Raw genomic sequence first — 17,290 nt, forward strand, 5'->3', positions numbered from 1 at the left:
CTCACTATATCCTCACATGGCCTTTACTCTGTACCCCTGTATCCCTGGTATCTCTCTACTTATATGGATAGCAGTTCTATTGTATTAGGACCCCACCCTTATGAATTCATTGAATCTTAATTACCTCTTTAAAGGCCCTATCTCCAAATATAGTCATATGTGGAATAGGGCTTCAACATATGAATTTTTGGGGAAAACAACTAAGTCCATTAACAGTGTCAATCCCAAATAATAAATGTGTTTTGTGATCAAAAATAGTAATGTTTTATTAGAATCATTTTAGTTCCTTCAGTCTCTTCTTAAAGCATTATGGAAGACTTGTAGTTGTAGAATGCATGAAATAATTCAGGCTGCCACTTTTAAAATCATATTATGAAAAATATGGAATATGGAATTAGAGGACACTGACTTACTACTTGCATGATTATGATTCACTTACCAGTTGAGCCTATGTTTTCTCATTTGTAAAATTAGGAATTCATAGCTATAATTACTCTGCACAATTTAAAATAAGAATTCAATGAGAGGGCTTCCCTGGTGGCACAGTGGTTGAGAGTCCGCCTGACGATGCAGGGGACACGGGTTCATGCCCTGGTCTGGGAAGATCCCACATGCCGCGGAGCGGCTGGGCCCATGAGCCATGGCCGCTGAGCCTGCGCGTCCGGAGCCTGTGCTCCGCAACGGGAGAGGCCACAACAGTGAAAGGCCCGCGTACCGCAAAAAAATAAAAATAAAAAATAAAAAGAATTCAATGAGATAATAGAGATAAGGGAAAGCATTACAAAATGTAAAGCGCTATACAAATGTCGTTTATTTTCAGTTTTCCATAGTGTACTCCACAGAGTATAATCTGTAGTAACAATTAAAATAATATTTATTCTTTTCAAGGCAGGTTGAAGAAAAAAAATTAAGCAAAATAAATCAAATCATAAGAGTGAAATAACCCATGGACAATAAATTTCAGAGGGCAAGAGAATTAAAAATTTATTTTGGAAATAAATGTTAATTATGAGGGAAAAATGTTAATATGAAGGACTTTTTTGGTTACATTTCTGATAACCAAATACTAATCTGTATAAGCAAAATAAGCACAATGACAATGACAGAATAATAAGGAAAACTGCACAATTTTGATAAAGTGTTTTATATAAACAGTCACTCAAACTTATTTTCTTTTACATAGTAACCTTCCCTGATACACAACCTCAAGCATATGAGGCACTAAAAACACATAGTTTTATTAAGCTGGCTATGTCATCAGGTAAAATTCAGTAACAGTGTACACTGGAAAAGTGTCATATCACTTTTACCTTGCTGGAAGATAGAGAAGGACAAACTCCTTATAGCGTATGATATAGGCTGGAACTTCAACAAAGTGTGTTGCTAGAACTCTTTCATGAATCTAGATCTTTTTTCACAGTATCTAGAAGTAAGGCCTGTTCTTTCCTGGGCACTGGTTACAACATGTATGGCACTAGTAGTACTTATTCTGCCAAAAGCTGGCATTGAGCAGAGATCTTGGGAGTCGTACATGGCCGTAAATGGGAGGGAAGGGATGGGGGATCAGGGACAGCTTTTAAAATGGACTTTTATTCTGCATAAAGTCAAACAGAAAGGTACAACCATGCTTGTAGATATCTCTCTGCGACACAGTTCCAAGGAAAAGAGATCTATACTGATCCTTAACAGTAGTGTTTCTGTATTAAACTAAATAAAGTCTTTGAAATGTATTTCATAACAAATTGAACTTTAAAAAAATATATCTTGGGCTTCCCTGGTGGTGCAGTGGTTGAGAGTCCGCCTGCCGATGCAGGGGACACGGGTTCGTGCCCCGGTCCAGGAAGATCCCACATGCCGCGGAGCGGCTGGGCCCGTGAGCCATGGCCGCTGAGCCTGCGCGCCCGGAGCCTGTGCTCTGCATCGGGAGAGGCCACAGTGGTGAGAGGCCCGCGTACCGCAAAAAAAAAAAAAAAATTATCCCTTCAAAAGTACAAATGAGAGATGGCATTACTGAAATTGGAGTCAGAGAAAATAACTTGAAGTTAGCTTTTAACTATTGCCTTACTACTCCATCAAGTAGTATGAGGTCAAAAATAATTTTTCCATCAGCTGGAAAAATTTGCACAAAAAATGTGCTTATATTCCCAGCAATGACACAATTGACACATATTTTTTAAAAGCCAATGCTAAATATTAATACAATTATATTATTTACTTTTAACATTAATTAACATTAATAAATAATATTTGATTTTCAACTTATTATTATTAAATTTTCTTACTTTTATGTTTTCTTTTTGGAAATTCTGATAATTTTATATGTAAACAATATATATTATAATAATTTTTACTGTTTATAATGTTAAGAATTCAATTACACTTGTTTAAAAATATGCTGCTAAATATTATATTTGAATTGTGTTAAATGCTTAGTGTCAAAAATTTTGTTTACTAAATCTTGAATTCCTATTTTGCAAAAGTAGATATTGAAATACCAGTATTGGCATTTTGCTCTGGTGTTGCTTTTATTAGGAAAAATGTTAAAAGGCTGCTGTTTTCATTCATAGATGATGGCAGGTTGAACATAGATAATGGTGATTGGGAAGAAAGAGAAATATTTTTTTTTAACATCTTTAATTGCTTTACAATGGTGTGTTAGTTGCTGCTTTATAACAAAGTGAATCAGCTATACATATACATATATCCACATATCTCCTCCCTCTTGCGTCTCCATCCCACCCTCCCTATCCCATCCCTCTAGGTGGTCACAAAGCACCAAGCTGATCTCTCTGTGCTATGCAGCTGCTGCACACTAGCAATCTATTTTACATTTGGTAGTGTATATATGTGCATGCCACTCTCTCACTTCGTCCCAGCTTACCCTTCCCTCTCCCCATGTCCTCAAGTTCACTCTCTACAGCTGAGTCTTTATACCTGTCCTGCCCCTAGGTTCTTCGGAACCTTTTTTTTTTTTAGATTCCATTATACATGGTATTTGTTTTTCTCTTTCTGACTTACTTCACTCTGTATGACAGTCTCTAGGTCCATCCACCTCACTACAAATAACTTAATTTCGTTTCTTTTTATGGCTAAGTAATATTCCACTGTATATATGTGCCACATCTTCTTTATCCATTCATCTGTTGATGGACACTTAGGTTGCTTCCATATCTTGGCGATTGTAAGTAGTGCTGCAATGAACATTGTGCTAAAGGTATCTTTTTGAATTATGGATTTCTCAGGGTATATGCCCAGTAGTGGGATTGCTGGGTCACATGGTAGCTCTATTTTTTGTTTTTTAAGTAACCTTCATACTGTTCTCCATAGTGGCTGTATCAATTTACATTCCCACCAACAATGCAAGAGGGTTCCCTTTTCTCCACACCCTCTCCAACATTTATTGTTTGTAGATTTTTAGATGATGGCCATTGTGACTTGTGTGAGGAGATACCTCATTGTAGTTCTGATTTGCATTTCTCTAATGATTAGTAATGTTGATCATCCTTTCATGTTTTTGTTGGCAATCTGTATATCTTCTTTGGAGAAATGTCTTTTTAGGTCTTCTGCCCATTTTTGGATACGGTTGTTTGTTTTTTTAATATTGAGCTCCGTGAGCTGCTTGTAAATTTTAGAGATTAATCCTTTGTCAGTTGCTTCATTTGAAAATCTTTTCTCCCATTCTGAGGGTTGTCTTTTCATCTTGTTTATGTTTTCCTTTGCTGTGCATAAGCTTTTAAGTTTCATTAGGTCCCATTTGTTTATTTTTGTTTTTATTTCCATTTCTCTAGGAGGTGGGTCAAAAAGGATCCTGATGTGATTTATGTCATAGAGTGTTCTTCCTATATTTTCCTCTAAGAGTTTTATAGTGTCTGGACTTACATTTAGGTCTTTAATCCATTTTGAATTTATTTTTGTGCATGGTTTTTGGGAGTGTTTTAATTTCATTCTTTTACATGTAGCTGTCCAGTTTTCCCAACAACATTGATTGAAGAGGTTGTCTTTTCTCCCTTATATATCTTTGCCTCCTTTATCAAAAATTAGGTGACCATAGGTGTGTGGGTTTATCTCTGGCCTTTCTATCCTGTTTCATTGATTTGTATTTCTGTTTTTGTGCCAGTACCATACTGTCTTGATTACTGTAGCTTTGTAGCATAGTCTGAAGTCAGGGAGCCTAATTCCTCCAGCTCTACTTTTCTTTCTCAAGATTGCTTTGGCTATTTGGGCTCTTTTTTGTTTCCATACAAACGGTGAAATTTTTTGTTCTACTTCTGTGAAAAATGCCCATGGTAGTTTGATAGGAATTGCATTGAATCTGTAGATTGCTTTGGGTAGTATAGTCATTTTCACAATGTTGATTCTTCCAATCCAAGAACATGGTATATCTCTCCATCTATTTGTATCATCTTTAATTTCTTTCATCAGTGTCTTATAGATTTCTGCATACAGGTCTATTGTCTCCTTAGGTAAGTTTATTGCTAGGTATTTTATTCTTTTTATTACAATGGTAAATGAGAGTGCTTCCTTAATTTCTCTTTCAGATTTTTCATCATTAGTGTATAGGAGTGTACAAGATTTATGTGCATTAATTTTGTATCCTGCTACTTTACCAAATTCATTGATTAGCTCTGGTAGTTTTCTATTAGCATCTTTAGTCTCTATGTATAGTATCATGTCATCTGCAAACAGTGACAGCTTTACTTCTTCTTTTTCAATTTGGATTCCTTTTATTTCTTTTACTTCTCTGATTGCTGTTGCTAAAACTTCCAAAATTATGTTGAATAATAGTAGTGAAAGTGGACAACCTTGTCTTGTTCCTGATCTTAGTGGAAATGGTTTCAGTTTTTCACCATTGAGAATGATGTTGGCTGTGGGTATGTCATATATGGCCTTTATTATGTTGAGGTAAATTCCCTCTATGTCTACTTTCTGGAGGGTTTTTATCATAAATGGATGTTGAATTTTGTCAAAAGCTTTCCCTGCATCTATTGAAATGATCATATGGTTTTTCTCCTTCAATATGTTAATATGGTGTATCACATTGATTGATTTGCGTATATTGAAGAATCCTTGCATTCCTGGGATAAACCCCACTTGGTCATGGTGTATGATTCTTTAAATGTGCTGCTGGATTCTGTTTGCTAGTATTTTGTTGAGGATTTTTGCATCTATGTTAATCAGTGATATTGGCCTGTAGTTTTCTTTCTTTGTGACATCCTTGTCTGGTTTTGGTATCAGGATGATGGTGGCTGCAGAGAATGAGTTTGGGAGCATTCCTTGCTCTGCTCTATTTTGGAAGAGTTTGAGAGGGATAGATGTTAGCTCTTCTCTAAATGTTTGATATAATTCACCTGTGAAGCCATTTGGTTATTGGCTTTTGTTTGTTGGAAGATTTTTAATCACAGTTTCAATTTCAGTGCTTGTTATTGGCCTGTTTATATTTTCTATTTCTTCCAGGTTCAGTCTTGGAAGGTTGTGCTTTTCTAAGAATGTGCCCATTTCTCCAGGTTGTCTATTTTATTGGCATATAGTCACTTGTAGTAATCCCTCATGATCCTTTGTATTTCTGCAGTGTCAGTTGTTACTTCTCCTTTTTCATTTCTATTTCTATTGATTTGAGTGTTCTCCCTTTTTTTCTTCATGAGTCTAGCTAATGGTTTACCAATTTTGTTTATCTTCTCAAAGAACCAGCTTTTATTTTTATTGATGTTTGCTATTGTTTCCTTCATTTCTTTTTATTTTATTTCTGATCTGATCTTTTTGATTTCTTTTGTTCTGCTAACTTTGGGGTTTTTTTGTTCTTTCTCTGATTGCTTTAGGTTTAGGGTTAGGTTGTTTATTTGAGATGTTTCTTGTTTCTTTAGGTAGGATTGTACTGCTATGAACTTCCCTCTTAGAACTGCTTTTGTTGCATCCCATGCGTTTTTGGTCATTTTGTTTTCATTGTCATTTGTTTCTAGGTATTTTTTGATTTCCTCTTTGATTTCTTCAGTGGTCTCTTCATTATTTAGTAGTATACTGTTTAGCCTCCATGGATTTGTAATTTTTACAGATTTTTTCATGTAATTGATATCTAGTCTCATAGCGTTGTGGTCGGAAAACTTACGTGGTACGATTTCAATTTTCTTAAATTTACCAAGGCTTGTTTTGTAATCCAAGGTATGATCTATCCTGGAGAATGTTCCATGAGCCCTTGAGAATAAAGTGTATTCTGTTGCTTTTGGATGTAATGTCCTCTAAATATTAATAAAGTCCATCTTGTTTAATGTGTAATTTAAAGCTTGTGTTTCCCTATTTATTTTCATTTTGGATGATCTGTCCATTGCTGAAAGTGGGGTGTTAAAGTCCCCTACTATGATTGTGTTACTGTCAATTTCCGCTTTTATGGCTTTTAGCCTTTGCCTTATGTATTGAGGTGCTCCTATGTTGGGTGCATAAATATTTACAATTGTTATATCTTCTTCTTGGATTGATCCATTGATTATTATATAGTGTCCTTCTTTGTGTCTTTTAGTAGTCTTTATCATAAAGTCTATTTTGTCTGATATGAGAATTGCTACTCTAGCTTTCTTTTGATTTCCGTTTGCATGGAATATCTCTTTCCATCCCCACTTTCAGTCAGTATATGTCCCTAGGTCTGAAGTGGTTCTTTTGTAGACAGCACATGTATGGGTCTTGTTCTTGTATCCATTCAGCTAGTCTATGTCTTTTGGTTGGAGCAGTTAATCCATTTACATTTAAGGTAATTATCTATATGTATGTTTCCTATTACCATTTTCTTAATTGTTTTGGGTTTGTTATTGTAGGTCTTTTCCTCCTCTTGTGTTTCCTGAATAGAGAAGGTCGTTTAGCATTTGTTGTGAAGCTGGTTTGGTGGTGCTGAATTCTCTTAGCTTTTGCTTGTCTGTAAAGGTTTTAATTTCTCTGTCAAATCTGTATGAGATCTTTGCTGGGTACAGTAATCTTGGTTGTAGTTTTTTCCCTCTCATCACTTTAAATATGTCCTGCCACTCCCTTCTGGCTTGTAGAGTTTCTGCCGAAAGATCAGCTGTTAACCTTGTGGGGATTCCCTTGTGTGTTATTTGTTGCTTTTCCCTTGCTGCTTTAAATGTTTTTTCTTTGTATTTAAATTTTGATAGCTTGATTAATATGTGTCTTGGCATGTTTCTCCTTGGATTTATCCTGTATGGGACTCTCTGCACTTCCTGGACTTGATTGACTCTTTCCTTTCCCATATTAGGGAAGTTTTCAACTATAATCTCTTAAATATTTTCTCAATCCCTTTCTTTTTTTCTTCTTCTTCTGGAACGCCTATAATTTGAATGTTGGTGCATTTAATGTTGTCCCAGAGGTCTCTGAGACTTCCTCAATTCTTTCCATTCTTTTTTCTTTATTCTGCTATGTGGCTGTTATTTCCACTATTTTATCTTCTAGATCATTTATCTGTTCTTCTGCCTCAGTTATTCTGCTATTGATTCCCTCTAGAGAATTTTTAATTTCATTTATTGTGTTTTTCTTCATTGTTTGTTTGCTCTTTAGTTCTTCTAGGTCCTTGTTAAATTTTTCTTATATTTTCTCCATTTTATGTCCAAGATTTTGGATCATCTTTACTATCATTAGTCTGAATTCTATTTCAGGTAGACTGCCAATTTCCTCTTCATTTGTTTGTTCTGGTGTGTTTTTACCTTGCTCCCTCATCTGCTGCATATTTCTCTGTCTTCTCGTTTTGCGTAACTTACTGTGTTTGGGGTCTCCGTTTTGCAGGCTGGAGGTTCATATTTCCCATTGTTTTTGGTGTCTGCCCCCAGTGACGAAGGTTGGTTCAGTGGGTTATCTAGGCTTCCTGTGGAGGGGACTGGAGCCTGTGTTCTGGTGGATGAGACTGGATCTTGTCTTTCTTGTGGGCAGGATCATGTCCAGTGGTGTGTTTTGGGGTGTCTGTGACCTTTTTATATTTTAGGCAGCCTCTCTGCTAATGGATGAGGTTGTCTTCCTGTGTTGCTAATTGTTTGGCATCGGGTGTCCAGCGGTGGAGTTTGCTGGTCGTTGAGTGGATCCAGCTCTTAGCGTTAAGATGGAGATCTCTGGGAGAGCTTTTGTTATTTGATATCATGTGCAGCCGGGAGATCTCTTTTCGTCCCACCTCAGAGGCACAGGCCTGACACCTGGCCGGAGCACGAAGACCCTGTCAGCCACAAAGATGAGAAGAAAAGGGAGGGAGAGTGAGAGAGAGAGAGAGAGGCAGAGAGAGAGAGAGAGAGAGAGAGAGAGAGACAGAGGGAGAGAGAGAGAGAGAGAGAAAGAAAAGAAAGTTATTAAAATTAAAAAATTTTAAAAATTATTAAACATAAAAAAATTAGTGTAATAAGAAAAAGAGAGAAGAGAGCAATGAAACCAGAAAACAAATCCACCAATGATAATTAACGCTAAAAACAATACTAAAAAAAAAAAAAAAGACAGACAGAACCCTAGGACAGATGTTAAAAGCAAAGCTATACAGACAAAATCACACAAAGAAGCATACACATACACACTCACAAGAAAGAGAAAAAGAAAAAAATATATATATATATAAAAGGAAGAGAGCAGCCAAATCAATAAACAAATCTACCAATGATAATAAACTCTAAATACTAAACTAAGATAAACATAAGACCTGAAACAAATTAGATGCACACAGCAAACCCCATGTCTACATTTGCTCCGAAAGTCCACTGCCTCAATTTTGGGATGATTCATTGTCTATTCAGCTATTCCAGTGATGCACAATCAGGTGGATTGTGGAGATTTAATGCACTGCTCCTGAGGCTGCTGGGAGAAATATCCCTTTCTCTTCTTTGTTCGCACAGCTCCTGGGGTTCAGCTTTGAATTTGGCCCTGCCTTTGCATGTATGTCACCTGAGGGCATCTGTTCTTCGCTCAGACAGGCTGGCATTAAAGGAGCAGCTGATTAGGCGGCTCTGGCTCCCTCAGGCCGGGGGGGGCGGGGTACGGAATGCGGGGCCAGCCTCTGCCGACAGAGGCTGGCGTGATTTTGCGACAGCCTGTGGCGTACCGTGTGTCCTCCCAGGGAAGTTGTCCCTGGATCACGGGACCCTGGATCACGGGACCCTGACAGTGGCAGGCTGCACAGGCTCCCAGAAGGAGAGGTGTGGATAGTGACCTGTGACTGCACAGAGGCTTCTTGGCAGCTGTAGCAACAGCCTTAGCCTTTCATGCCCGTCTCTGGGGTCCGCGCTGACAGCCGCGGCTCGCGCCTGTCTCTGGAGCTCATTTTTGCAGTGCTCTGAATCCCCTCTCCTCGCGCACCCCAAAACAATGGTCTCTTGCCTCTTAGGCAGTTCCAGACTTTTTCCTGATTCCCTCCCGGCTAGCTGTGGCGCACTAGCCCCCTTCAGGCTGTGTTCACGCAGCCAACCCCAGTCCTCTCCCTGCACTGTGACCAAAGCCCAAGCCTCAGCTCCCAGCCCCGCCCGCTCCGGCGGGTAAGCAGACAAGCCTCCCAGGCTGGTGAGTGCTGGTTGGCACCTATCCTCTGTACAGGAATCTCTCCACTTTGCCCTCTGCACCCCTGTTGCTGCACACTCCTTTGTGGCTCCAGCATTTCCCCGCCACCTGCCAACCCCTCTCTCTGCCAGTGAACGGGCTTCCTAGTGTGTGGAAACCTTTTCTCCTTCACAGCTCCCTCCCACTGGTGCAGGTCCCGTCTCTATTCTTTTGTCTCTGTTTATTCTTTTTTCTTTTGCCCTACTCAGGTACGTGGGGAGTTTCTTGACTTTTGGGAGGTCTGAGGACTTCTGCCAGCATTCAGTAGGTGTTCTTTAGGAGTTGTTCCACATGTAGATGTATTTCTGATGTATTTGTGGAGAGGAAGGTGATCTCCACAACTTACTCCTCCGCCATGTTGAAGGTCTCCAAGAAATTTTTTAAAAGAGATGGAATCTGCCAGAGTTGGCAATTTGGGTGATATGGTGTATACAGAAAAAAGAAGGGGAAAGAAGGATACTGTGGTTTCTTGTATGAACTTTGAGTAAATGTAGTTATGAACATTACCATTCACGTGGAGAGGGAACGTGAGAGAAAATGGAGGAAGAAGTGGAGAGGAAACAGAAGAACAAGCAAGAAGACAAAATGGCAAATAGTATCATTTCAGAAATGCTACAATTTCAATGATTAAATAAGTGTTTAAAATGGTTTTGAAGAACCTACGGGCAGGACAGGAATAAAGACACAGACATAGAGAATGGACTTGAGGACATGGGAAGGGTAAGCTGGGACGAAGTGAGAGAGTGGCATGGACATATATATACTACCAAATGTAAAATAGATACCTAGTGGGAAGCAGCCACATAGCACAGGGAGATCAGCTGGGTGCTTTGTGACCACCTACAGGGGTGGGTTAGGGAGGGTGGGAGGGAGATGCAAGAGGGAGGAGATATGGGGATATATGTATACATATAACTGATTCACTTTGTTATAAAGCAGAAACTAACACACCATTGTAAAGCAATTATACTCCAATAAAGAGTTAAAAAAAGAGTTAAAAAAAATAAATAAGTGTTTGAAAAATTCATAGACCCTCCCCCTGCCATCTCTATTCTATTTTATGCACCAAATACACTGTGATGGATTTGCCATCTCTTCTGGGTCAGCAAAGTCTAATTGATGACATGGTAAAGCAGACCATGAATGACAAACAACAGGAGGCTCAGCACAGTTCTCCCTTCAGTTTCTTAAACTTGTGCTACTTTGAATCTGACCAGAGCCAGTTCCCCCACTGTTTATTGCCAGTAAGTGAGGTTAAGAGTAGTTTCTAATCTTACAGTTAGGAAAGCAGTGTATGTATGTGGAGGCCTGGTACACACTTGCATTCCTATGATGGGAATCTGAATATATTTTACCAGAAAGATAATTCTCTGCAGTGATTATTTCTATAGTATCATTAAGACATTCCTTTGTATACATTATAGATTTAATAACCTGTTAATATCTGATCAAGGAACCTAACCACTCTTATCTGGAACTTGGAAAATGCCACTTTAAAAATCTAGTTAGAAAATAATTTATGAACACTAATTGGAAGTTACTAATGTGAAGTTTGAAAGTTTTGATACAATGGGTCTGTTTTAAGAGCATCAGAGTAAATCATGCTACTCGAATTCATGTTAAGGATATTATACTCAGAATTGCTCTTTACCTTTTAGCTTGTGAGCACTTTAATTTCTGATTTTTTTTTTTTGGCTACATCTTTAGAAATTCATGTTATAGTTAATGTGGAAAAAATATTGTATATAGCTCTCTCCCTTCCTATACCAAATTTGAAGGTTCTAAGGAGAGGGCTTTAAATGTTTTAATCCCCTAATTGTCCAAAAGGCCTGAAGCTTCTTAAAGCTTACTGAAGAGTTGAATTCTGCTGTAACTTTGTTTTCTGTAATTAAAGTTGAGAAAAACTAGAAACAAGCCTACATTTAGCATTAGTCAAATGACTGTCTTGATATTCAAGTAGCACTCTGATATTTTGATATTGGCTTATTTTTCCCATGTTTAAGGCTCCTTGAATTGTCAAATAAAAATGACTTCTGAAGTCTTAGGACATTTTTAGGTCCTACTGTGAACAAGCAATATAGGCGTTTTCTTCTGAATTTTATTTCAGATATCTCTACCGCAGGACCTCTTGGCACGGGAAGCACCACCACCAGTACCACCCTTCGGACCACAACTTGGAACCCAGGCAGGAGTACCACCCCATCGGTGTCAGGAAGAAGAAACCGGAATACCAGCACCCCATCTCCAGCAGCTGAGGTACTTGACGACATTACCACACACCTTCTGTCAGGATCGTCCCAAATTCCAGCTCTGGAAGAGAGCTGTGAAGCTGTGGAAGCTCGAGAAATCATGTGGTTTAAGACCCGTCAAGGACAGATGGCAAAGCAGCCGTGCCCTGCAGGAACTATAGGTAAGTCTGTCCTACAAAGCTGAGCTAAAAGTGTATTGTTACTTTGGCTTGCTTTCCTAGTTTTTTTTTTTTTTTTTTTTTTGGTCACAACATAGTTTTGTTACTTAACATTTGATTAAATTCTGGACTCAGCTAAATTACAATTTATAGCCAAGTATTTTCAGAGTTTGAGAATGCAACCTGAAGAAGTCACAGGTGAGAATTTGGTGGGAATACCCGTGAGATCAATAGTTTTCACCCATGCTGTGAGGTCAAGTTACAATTAAGCTATGGATGTCCCAGCTACTCCAAAGGGCCAGCTCACCTATGCAACAGCCCAGAGTGAATCACTGGATTGGTGGGAGCTAGTTCTCATGCTTGTCACCAATTGTCAAATGTTTATTGCAGAAAACTAGATCAAGGACTTCTGTATTAGATGATCATTGAAACTACCTAACATTTAACAAAAGAGAATATTTGACTATCCTTTATTACCAGTCATCATAGCTGTCCTTTAATAGTTGGAGCCTCTTGACATACATAGTCAGGGATGATGCTGGCAGGAGCCAACCTCCTCTTACACAGCATCCACTAGAGAGATCAATCCTGCATTGTCTTCTCTAGGAGGTAGTCAAGAACTAGACAGCTCTCTGCCCCCCCCCACGCTGATGTGATTCATAATATCACCAAATGGTAACCATATTATTATTTACCATTTTAAGCCAGAAATAGTTTGATTTCTTATTGTTACAGATATTGATCTTCATAAAACTAATACTTGACACCCTGCATAAAATTTGCATTATTGCATAAAATGTGTAAATAAAACAAATGCATAATAGACGTCACTAGACTAGCATTGTTGGGGGCTGTGATTTTGGGTGTTATTGATTTGGTTACTTCAATAGGTTTGTCTTAACAAAGTTTCAATGTGGAAATGTCCTTCTGAATTCCATGGTATATGAAGTGGTGGGAAGATAAGAAGATATATAAAAGTGCACATTTAATTTGTTTTCATCGAAGTGTTTAAAAATATTCTGAGATCTTCCTTCCCTTTATGAAGGGGCACAATATTTAGTTCCAGAGTTTTCTGTGGTATTGGAATCAGAAAACATTTTGAACTTTTCTCTTAGCACTGTCCCCTTGGTTCTGGACCTCAGTTCCTTTATCTCTAAAAGAGAAATAACAACAGCCCCCCTTTCTTCAGATGTTTGTTGTAGAGGTTAGTGAAATACTTTATTTGAAAGCAGTTTGCAGACTGCAAAGGCACTACAGAAATATGTTGTTCTTGTTCTGTGAAAATTGAGAAAGGGATTTACAGGAAACCTTCTGAAGCCCTCCTCCCAGGTGACTGCTTACTCTGCGGTCTTCTTTTTACCCTTTCTCTGTCCCCTCTGCTGTGCCCCCTGTTCAAGGCCCACACAGTCTTTTCTCACCTGAATTATTGCAATAGCTTCCTCACAACTTCCATATCACTCCCTGAAATTCATCCTCCATGCTCCTGCCACAGTTATCTTTCTACAGCCTAAATCAGCCCATTTGTCTCCTCTCCGTAATGGTCTTCATTGATTTTCCATCACCTACAGATGACAAACAAGGGCGTTTATGATCTGGCTCTGCCAGCTGTTCCAACTCCATTAAATACAACTCCCTTACCCAGTAGACCTCAATTCAAAACACTTGATGATTCCCAAAGACAGCATATTTTTCCTTTGCCTGGAATGCCCTTACCCACCTTGTTTTCCTGAAAAACCTGCAAACTGATTCCTTTAAGACTCAACCGCTACCTTGCCTCTGAAAACTCAAGCAGTAAGCCCCATGGAGTCAGGTACCACATTCATCTAATTCATGAAGTTATTCCCTGTACCTGGTATAGTTGTCAGCAAATGCTTTAAAAACGTTGAGTGTTTGTTGTATTATGTTTCTCTAATGCCAGTTGCTTGCTAGGCACTGTACATGGTGTTTTAATAGACATTACCTCAGTTTAATGATAATAGTCTTACCTTTGCTCATATTTGAACATATTATGGATATAAAATCATTATAAGAAAGATGGTTTGAACATTTGAAACAGACCTATTTCTCTCATTATTTTAGGAGTATCAACTTATCTATGCCTGGCTCCTGATGGAATCTGGGATCCCCAAGGACCAGACCTTAGCAACTGTTCTTCTCCTTGGGTCAGCCATATAACACAGAAGGTAAATCGTGTCACTGACAAGGAAGGCTTTGCCAGATCTAGATCCTCTGTTGTTGATTATAACTGCTGAAAACAAAATAGTCAATAATTTTTAAATTAATGTGGAAAAAATTCTCCATTTTATTTTAATTTAAGATTTAATGACAAGCCTAATATGCTATGAGCTAATTCTAGAATTTTGTTGTTCTTAAAGGGTAAATCCATGTACTTCCTCTAAGCCAGGCAGTATTGCTTATGATAATTTTATTATTAATAAAATTTTTATGGTATTGTGAACTACAGATATAAAAGTCCAAGAGGTATTATAAATCAAGCAAGCAAAAGCTTCTAGCATATATACATATGGATTTTCCTGTGGAAATAATAATTACCAAAAAAAAAAAAGTCTACCTTTGGAATCTTAATCCATTTGATAAATGTTCTGTAATCTAATCATTTATCAGTGTTAAAAGTATACACATGTGTGACAGAATCTTGCAGACTCAAATTTGCAGGGCTTATTTGGTTGCAATATGTTGAACATTTTTATTATTAATGCACTGTGGGGCTTTGAATTGATTTCATTGCAAACAGAGACCAGATGTGCATTTATGCCAAAAGGGCTATGGGATGAATCCTTATTATAGCAATTTGTGTGGATTTATGCACTCTTAAAATGGAGAGTCCTTCTATGTTACATTAGCTATGCTGAGGAATTTCTAAAAGAGATTTTTCCTGAGAAGTATTACAAATGATGGCCTTACTAAAAGCCTCTCTGTGCCATTTGCTCTTTTCTCTATTTGTTTTTAACCAGGCTTATCCTCAATAATATGCTGTTCAATAATCCATAAATATCTACCCAGTAGATTCTTTAGCAGATGAGCCATAACCATCTATTTACCCTAAATCATGGAAGAACAGTGGTTATATTGACTACAGTTACCCTCTTACATGTGCATCTCCATACTTGTTGCTATTCATAATGATGCTTCTCCAATTTCAGTACTGTTCCTGCCACAGTTTTTATGTCCTTTGATTTTATTACAATGTAGCTCAGACCCCAGGGCAAGTAACTCTTCCTGGATGTGATCAGATTAAAAGATCAGTAGCATATCTCCTTACATTAGCGACTTTTAAAAAATATTCCCTACATACTAAGCCCGGGGGTTAATATTAATTCAGTAATAATTCACCTAGAAAGTGAGTGTTTTCGTGATAATTCCTGAATGTGGTTGGCCTATTTCATTGCAGAAATTACTGGTGACTTTAACTGATAATGATACTTAATTCTTTTCTTTCCTCTGCAGACCTGCTAATCTTGTGACAAAAGGCACAATTCCTTGCAAAGAGCAGACAGCTCTTGCCCATTTGATTTAGGGATGGAATGTTTTTGTTTTATAGCAAGTATGTTCCATTCTTTTGGAGCATTTCTGTGTAATCCTGTAGCACCTGTAAAATTATGTTGTATTATAATTATATTAAGATTATTCAATTTAGAGAGTTGGAATTTATAATAATACCTTAGCTTGATTACTTATAAATTTATAGAATTGTCAAAAGTATAAGAGGAGGTTTTTGAGCCCTGTGAATTGGCTTATGTAACTATTGCCAGGTCAGTGCTGGAGCTGGTGTTTAGCTGGGTCTACCTTTATCAACATGTCACATTTAGCCACAACACTGGCTACACTGTGAATAGATCATGATGGCCTTTATATCCCACACCCACTTACCTAGTCTCTCTTCACTTCTCTCCACTCTTTTACTTATACCTCCAACTATTTTGCTATTCATTAAACATAAATGATAGTTGAACAGGTTACCACAAAACTCTAACACTTTTAACTATTCACATCGTAAGCTTCTGAGAGAGAATTTGTATGCACTGTCCACAGAGTTATTTGTCCCTATTTTCTCTCCCTCCTCCCCAAAGCATCTTCCACAGAATTCAACCCTTTGCTCATTTACTCCCTCAGGACCTGAGTCCCAAAAACAAACAGATGGAACCTTTGAAGAGGGTTTGTTTACAGTGGCATTTGTGGGAGCAGAGGTGAACTGCAAGGGTTTGAGAGGAACCCAGAGCTAGTAACAGGGATGGAGCTGTTCCCAACCCCAGGCCTCTGGTTGCCAGATCAATGGAATGACGGAAAATTGGTAACAGGGTATCCTTGAGAGGCAAGATGACCTATATAGACAAGAGACACAACCTAGCCGCAGGCAACTCTTCAGAAAAGATCTAGGGGAATAAATACTCTGATCTCCCCCACTCACCTCTTCCAGCCTCCTCACCTGCCCAGCCTCACCACTGGCCAAACCCAAACAAAAGCCAGAGAAGAGGGGTGCTCTTACTAACATCATGTAAGTCCACCTCCTAGGGCAGAGAGAAGGATGGAGGAGGATGGAAAGAGGCCTTCCTTGAATTAGCAAATGGAAATTAACCAGCAGAGTTCACAGTTTTTGCTTCCCTTCTCTCACCCCTCCTCCCTTTCCCTTGTTCCATCCTCCTTCCTCTGTTCTGACCTCCCTGCTTTTCTTTAATTTGTTTGTTAATGCCAGTGTGAAAAAGTAAAAGTGAAATAGGTATCCGGAATGATTTGTTCCTTCCCTCCTCTGCTCATTGTGGTTCAGACTTTTAAAATAGAGTAACGCTTGTTACCCGCAATAAAAGCATAGATGAAAAAAGAAAAGAAGGGGCGATTCTCTCATTTAAACAGTGTATTCAGTTTTCCCTCTGCAAGTTTGTGGGTGAACGTACCTTGGAACATGAGGCCCATCTCTTATGGCTTTATAGTGCCTGTGGGAAATTCCTGAGGGCTTTAAAGAAAAGACTACCCTGGATCGCAGTCACTGCATCTTTCCCATGGGAGGATCTTTCATTTTGTTATTGGTACTATTCACACACTGTATGTCAGGCACCACTGTAGACAGCAAGTATACACAAATAAGTGGATCAGGATGCTTACTCTAGTTGGAAAAAGCAAACCTTAAATTTTCATTTTCATTAAGAAATGAGTAATGTTTTTTTCCCCTACAGTCAGGCCAGGAGAGAGAAAGCAAGCAGAGAATCTTGATGGTTTCTGACTCACTAATGTATTTAGGCCCCTTACATACTGGTGAAATTATAGATTAAATTTTGAGTGATATTAAAGAATAGATTACATTTCACTAGAGAAAATGTAAGC

The 17,290-nt window shown here is 38.3% G+C and overlaps 1 protein-coding gene across 1 annotated transcript in view; it reads left to right on the forward strand.

Moving 5' to 3' along the window:
- LOC111169173 (adhesion G protein-coupled receptor L3) overlaps positions 1-17,290 on the forward strand; it is a 192,678-nt gene that overhangs the window by 139,263 nt on the left and 36,125 nt on the right. The window contains exons 3-4 of the mRNA XM_089911258.1: positions 11,651-11,953; positions 14,030-14,133. Of these exons, the coding sequence (XP_089767384.1) occupies positions 11,651-11,953; positions 14,030-14,133 (407 nt within the window). The remainder of the gene's footprint in view (positions 1-11,650; positions 11,954-14,029; positions 14,134-17,290) is intronic.

The sequence above is a fragment of the Delphinapterus leucas genome, chromosome 5, assembly GCF_059928025.1.
Source record: "Delphinapterus leucas isolate spDelLeu-1000000601 "Yukka" chromosome 5, BTC_Dleu_Yukka2, whole genome shotgun sequence".
Classification (NCBI taxonomy): Eukaryota; Metazoa; Chordata; class Mammalia; order Artiodactyla; family Monodontidae; genus Delphinapterus; species Delphinapterus leucas.